The sequence below is a fragment of the Formica exsecta genome, unplaced genomic scaffold (assembly GCF_003651465.1).
Source record: "Formica exsecta isolate Colony F162 unplaced genomic scaffold, ASM365146v1 scaffold2, whole genome shotgun sequence".
NCBI lineage: Eukaryota > Metazoa > Arthropoda > Insecta > Hymenoptera > Formicidae > Formica > Formica exsecta.
In genome coordinates this window covers 3,401,720-3,408,007 of record NW_021849297.1, presented here as the reverse complement: position 1 = coordinate 3,408,007, position 6,288 = coordinate 3,401,720, and the positions used below count along the sequence as shown (strand labels likewise).

General features: G+C 29.9%; 3 protein-coding genes across 10 annotated transcripts in view; 2 read left to right on the top strand and 1 right to left on the bottom strand.

The window, feature by feature from the left end:
• Positions 1-1,162, bottom strand: part of LOC115234359 (general transcription factor IIH subunit 2-like) — a 3,089-nt gene extending 1,927 nt beyond the window's left edge. The window contains exons 1-4 of one of the 3 annotated variants that reach the window (XM_029805387.1): positions 913-1,162; positions 613-839; positions 289-490; positions 77-205 (exon numbers count right to left, since the gene is read on the bottom strand). In XM_029805387.1, coding sequence (XP_029661247.1) covers positions 77-205; positions 289-490; positions 613-674 — 393 coding nt within the window. In that variant the 5' untranslated portion in view covers positions 675-839; positions 913-1,162. Of the gene's footprint in view, positions 1-76; positions 206-288; positions 491-612 lie in introns of all 3 variants that reach the window. The other 2 variants (XM_029805386.1, XM_029805385.1) reach the window with 2 other exon arrangements.
• Positions 1,163-1,326: 164 nt separating this feature from the next.
• On the top strand, positions 1,327-4,036 carry LOC115234361 (pleckstrin homology domain-containing family J member 1-like). 3 transcript variants are annotated; one of them, XM_029805392.1, is made up of 3 exons: positions 1,327-1,716; positions 1,811-2,043; positions 2,650-4,036. In XM_029805392.1, the coding sequence occupies exons 2-3, from the start codon at positions 1,953-1,955 to the stop codon at positions 3,129-3,131; spliced, it is 573 nt and encodes a 190-aa protein (XP_029661252.1). In that variant the 5' UTR covers positions 1,327-1,716; positions 1,811-1,952; the 3' UTR covers positions 3,132-4,036. The 3 variants fall into 3 exon arrangements, with proteins under 3 accessions (XP_029661252.1, XP_029661253.1, XP_029661251.1); XM_029805393.1 differs by having other exon boundaries at positions 1,377-1,692; XM_029805391.1 differs by having other exon boundaries at positions 1,377-2,043.
• Positions 4,037-4,562: 526 nt separating this feature from the next.
• Positions 4,563-6,288, top strand: part of LOC115234360 (WD repeat domain-containing protein 83) — a 3,483-nt gene continuing 1,757 nt past the window's right edge. For 3 of the 4 annotated variants that reach the window (XR_003883908.1, XR_003883909.1, XM_029805389.1), the window contains exons 1-4: positions 4,563-4,814; positions 4,896-5,139; positions 5,246-5,472; positions 5,546-5,920. Coding sequence is in view for 2 of the 4 variants with exons in the window: in XM_029805389.1 (XP_029661249.1) it covers positions 4,739-4,814; positions 4,896-5,139; positions 5,246-5,472; positions 5,546-5,919 (921 nt within the window). In the remaining 2 variants the exon portion in view is untranslated. Of the gene's footprint in view, positions 4,815-4,895; positions 5,140-5,245; positions 5,473-5,545; positions 6,055-6,288 lie in introns of those variants that run through there. The other variant, XM_029805390.1, reaches the window with a different exon arrangement.

Here is a 6,288-nt window from a genome sequence, read left to right as displayed (position 1 = left end):
ATATATGTGTATAGATTATACAATTTAAAACGAAATATAGGGAATAAAGGTAAGATAAGAAAATAAAGACAATTACCTTAATGTGCTTCTTTGAGTTGCCAGCCAAATCACTAATCTTTTCAGCCCTTTTATTTCTAGTTATAATTACACCTAATTGACTGATAGGATTTTGATAAAAAAATTCTTCGATAAAGTCTTCTAAAAGCTTGAGACGAATATTTATATAACAAAGCATATATGTATACATTTACACATTATGAGTAAATAATCGATAACCTTTTGTCATACCTTTAGGGAACACAAGAATCGAGTCGGTTTTAAATCTTGATTCGACATTGATTCAGAGGCATCCAAAATAATATAAAGATGTCTCATCATTCCTAATCGAGCACCCTGTTTTCTTTCCAATTGACGTTTTCTCTTAGCATTATGAATAATATCTGCGACAGATGCTTCCAATAATCCATGGTCATCCTCCTTGATTGCTTCCCTGTATTAAAAATATATCGGTTAGATTATTGGATCGATGTAAAGTGTAAAATTTTCATTTATATATCAAAGAGAGAAGAATATCAATGTTAAACATAAAAAATTTTTAGCCTGGGAACATACCATGTCTTTTCATAACCAGTCTCCCAGCGATATTCCTTTTCCTCAGACTCTTCTTCCGCCATAATTTATCGCGAGATAAAATATTTTACGACGAAAAAATGGAGAGATATTATAATAAATAAGGAAACAGAAAACTTTATACACGTGTGTTTATAATTAATTTTTTCGGTTTTAATGTCTTCAGTATCACATATACAGTTTTTTGACAGCTTTTAACAGCTAGTCTTCTGAAAAATAACAATATATACAAACATCGTTTACTCGAAAAAATACAGGTTAATGTTTATATATACAATATACATATTGTAAGATTCTAAGAAGGGATCATAAGCGAGTAGAGGAAATACACTGGATGGGGCATCCAAGGTCCAGCAGACAGAGTACCTGTTGTAAGACTGATGTGAGAAGATCTTCGGATAGAGTCCCGATGAGACCTCGTATTTTTCGTCCGCTTACAATATATTGCGACGATCAACATACGAATCTTTGGAAAATGTCTCACCCAAAATTGATCCGTGTGATAAATCCAAGAATAATGGGTAAACATATGTGTTGTCACCCTGTTATCTATTAAATTTAACGGATGTGTATTAAGCATCCAATTTGAAAAGCCCGCGTATCAGCCATTTGTAATCGCATATCGTAACGCGCGCAATTTTGAAATTGCATATTATTTTATGTTTTTGTAAAGAAAAATATATATGCAATATACCAATGAGCGGTCGAAAAATATACGGGGCTCTACCGGGACTCGATCCGAAGATTTTCTTCTCAGTCTTACGACAGACATTCACTCTGTCTGCTGAGCCTTAAACGTCCCTTATTTTACCACACTAGTATTTTTCTGTTCGGTTATCTTGATCTCATTCAGCATCTTTTACATATATATAATTTTATCTCCGTATGAGTTGTATTTTCTTTTCTTTTCTCTCATTTACGTTATAATCATTGTCATTCATCTTTCTAATTTTTTTCCTACCTATATCTATCTATTTTTATCGTCCATCGCAGATATATACAAAAGGTCACGCAAATCACTTTTAACAAGATAGCTTTTTCAAGTGTGACGCGCTGTGCGAAGTATGCGATTTGTTTTTTATTATTGTAAGAATATTATTCAACTTATCGAAGATCATTCGTAGAGACTACGACGGTATACTTATTAAGATCATTGACATAAGTGAAAGCATTCTTGCAGCGCGATGATTCAGGAAAGCGTATAGTCCATTAATACAGAAGGCAAGCCCTATAAACGATTATGAAGATGGAATATATTGTGATAATGGTGCGATAGCTAGTGTGTGATACGTTGACAACACCCTCATATCGCTTAGTCAAACATGAGATTCAATGACAAAGAGCTCGCAGAAGCGAGTTTTGGGCCCGCTGATCTCGAAGGACGTCTAAATCATAAGCGGGCTCATAAGTCAGGTTAGTTTAGTGCGTGAATATAATTTTATACTTTTTATGCAATACACGCACAACAAATCGATTTAATATCTGTCATTCTGCCGTCTGATAGTTATTCGATATCGAGAGAGATAAACAATTCTTTCCATTCACCTATATATTATCCTGACTTTTTTGACAAGAGAATATATTTTATTATTCGTGTCATATTATTGTTTTTGCACAATTATCTGCTTCTGATTTATATTTCCGGTTTATAGAGAGAATTGTCATATTTTATTTCACTCTGCGACATAAATTAATTTTAAACAATAAATAAATTTTAGACATTTTTAATCATTCGAAATATTATTATACTATTTCTGAAATAATTGACCAAACTAAAGGAATGAGTTTCCTGCATAAAAACAAAATAAATAATTCATATAGAAAGTTTTCACACATCAGAAAACTTATTATTTTATATAACTAGTTAGAGGATAATAATTATACTTTTTTATCACAAACTTTGACAATCTTATTGTGCAAAAAATTTATTGTGTAAATGATAGAATAGATGTATACATACTTAAATAATTATAGCAAGATTATATATACTTTTAACATGTAATTTCTATTTATTTTCAGTGTTTAAAGAAAAATGGTTCAAGCTGCGATACAATCTATTATTTTACTTTAACATTAATGATTTGGGACAAATTGATAGGAGACAACCTGCTGGTGTCATTATTCTAGAAAATTGCAGCATTAATGTAGATACTTCATCTGAAGGAGTATTTGCATTTAGCATTTCATTTCGTGATGAACATGAGAAACGGCATGTATTGAGCGGTCGATCGGAGTCTCAAGTGGAACAATGGATTAATGCACTTAAACAAGCAAGCTATGAATATTGGAGATCTCGCTTAATTATGCTTCAAGAAAGATTGTGCAAGAAAACAGGTAAAGATCCGTTGCTAATGTATCCTAGAAATCAAGGTGTGGTGCGAGACGAAGCTTGGGGACCTGCTTCTAGCTTCAGATCTCATGTACGTTCATTTGCAACGTCAGTTGGATCATCATCCACATTGAATACAATAACCAGGGAAGTTAATCTCATAGAACTTTAATACAGGAAAATAATTGTAATTAAACTTGTCGAATTAATTTAATTGGCAGTCTTTTGAGAGAGAAAAATGTGTATTTTAGACGAATCTGCATAATATAATGAATGAAATAGTTTTTTATACAAATCTGCTTTTGATTTACAATATTGTCACTGCCATTGAAGCAAAACTTGAGATGTAGTTTCATCAAATATATAAGCTTTAATTATTTATTATGTTGTTTATGTGAAATTAAATAAAATATAAAAGAAAATAAGAAAATATAATTATATAAATTAAAAAATATAAATTTGTTTCGTATAATAAAAATTTCTTTTTGTCTAATATAATATTAAAATTATTTACATTTGAGAGAGATTAAAAGGAGATTAAAAACTACTATTGATTTAACAGATTGATTTTTCTTTGAGACAAAAATAGAATATTGGGAAAAATAGGGGAACAGACAAATCATGCAAATTTAAATAATAATGATTGTGCAGTTGTAATATGGAAACAAAATATGACATGTAAAATAACATTAATTATATACATATATCAATTACATACATATAAATATTGTATACATATAATATATATATATGTATATAATTTGTATTAGAGCCTATAACAATATTGTAAAACAAATTATAATGAGAGTATGCTGATGTATATTTAGTAATATTTCTTATAATTAAGTATTATATTGTGTGTATATTGGATGAAAGTTAATGCGCTAGATACAATCTTTAGAAAATTGTGATTATTCATTTGCTATTCATTATTTCTACCTCTGTACAAATTTGATAAAGTATTCAAAACTATCAAATACTCACTATTTATAACAAATAGATAACAAATTTATGTAATAATATTGATGTAAGTTGAAAAATAATTTTGTAAAATAAAAAAAAAAGATATTTTTATAATCTCTATAGTATATTCTTCTCAGTGTTATAAAAAATTTTATCAAATGTTCATATATAATTAGGAGATAATAAAATATATTTGTAATAAATATTATATATTTATATTGTTTATGTCTTTTATACACAATGTTTTGTAAGACATGATATAAGCACAGGTATAATTCCTTTATTATTAATTTTATAAAAATTCACTATTTGTTTATATAAACTCATATAAAAATAAGCGAAGTAATTATTATTTGACATAATAATTTAAATTTGAATTATACATATGTGTAGATTATTTTTCAAAAGTCTCAAAAGACTCGTATTCTAATTCTCACTATCGCTTATAGCGATAGAACACGGGTCTTTGAGACTCTTAAAAAATAATCTCGTGGATTATCAGAACATACTTTGACAAGGAATGAACCACACTGAACTGACTACAAATTATATGAATATATATTACAAATCTAAATAGCAATAATATATTATATCTAAATATTATTCCAAATCATGTCATCTTAATATCGAGAAGTAAGCCACTGAATATAAAATTCGCAACTTCAGTTTGATTTACGCTATACATATATCATCTGTGATTTACCCTCTCCCTCTTCTCGAAATACAATAACTGACAAGTTTTCAAAAGTCTCGAAAGACGCGGTATATTCATAATTTTTTATCGAATGATGATTGTATTTAAGTTAGCCTTTAAAGATGGATAGTGAATACTATAAATTCCTGAAAGAAATCGATTGCAAACAAGGGGCTGTCAGATCTGTACGATTTAGCGGTAAGGAAACTGCTGTTGAGGTTATTAATAATGTGTCAATACATATGAGTCTCAAATATATTGACACGTAATTTGTTTTAGTTGACGGTTCTTACTGTATAACATGCGGATCGGACAGAAAAATAAAATTATGGAATCCGTACAAATCCGTTACATTAAAAACGTATGGTGGACATGGTGACGAGGTTATGGACGGCTGTGCGTCCTGTGATAGCAGCCAAATCGTATCCTGTGGTTTGGATAAATCTGTAATCCTTTGGGATGTAGCAACTGGTACGCCTGTACGCCGTTTCAGAGGTCATGCAGGTCCAGTTACAACAGTAAAGTAGATATCTTGTCTCATTCAAACTATTCATAATATCATTTCACTCTTAAAGTTCTTGCAGTCCAGACGACTCAGCTAAGTTTGATATTTCTTGTTACAACCACAGATTCAACGAAGAATCATCGATGATAATCTCTGGTTCTCGTGATAACAGCGTTATGTGTTGGGATGCACGTTCCAAAGCGCAAGAAGCAGTACAGTCACTGAATGATGCCAAAGATTCTATTTCGAGTATAAGAGTTTCAGATCACGAAATCTTGTCTGCTTCTTTTGATGGCAAAGTACGTACCTACGATATACGTATAGGAGAACTATGCGCAGATTATATGGGAGGTAAGTAATGACAAGGTATAGTGTAAGCATATTTATGATTTATTGATTAAAATATAAAAATACAAATTTTTAGATCCAATTACATGCGCTAGTTTTACCAGAGATGGCCAATGTCTAATCGTCAGTTGTGCAGATGATTCAATTAGATTGATTGATAAAGATTCGGGAGAACTACTTGGTGAATTTAAAGGTCATACTGGAAAAGATCTTTGTCTGGAATCGAGCGTAGATTGCCAAGATACAAAAATTCTTTCGGGCTCGGCGGATGGAAAGTTATGGATTTGGGATCTTGTATCTCAGAAAGTGGTTGCAAAACTCTCGGGAATTAAACCAACTAAGTATGCTACTGTATCCATAAGTGTTCATCCACAGAAGAATTGCTTTTTAGCCTCCAATGGATCTAACGTGTTAATGTGGAGTACCTCATCTCAGACAGATGATGAGTAATGTAAGCTTTCAAAATTTATAATTTTCAAACAATTTTATAAATTTTACTGCAAAATAAAATTATCAAATATTGCACAGTAAATAATTAGCTTTAAACTGTGCATATCATTTATAACAATATAATTGTTTTAATATTATATTATTTAATTCATGTTCACTTGATTGTCCATTTAATAATTTTCATAAAAATTACTCCAGATATTTCTTTACTTATTAAATGATTTATTCTGGTATTTTCTTTACAAATCAAATTATTACTTAATATTACAAAAAGAATTAAGCAATGAATATTACATCGTCATTTACAACATTATATAGTGTAATATACATATATAAATGTATATATATATATATATCTTATTGTATGAT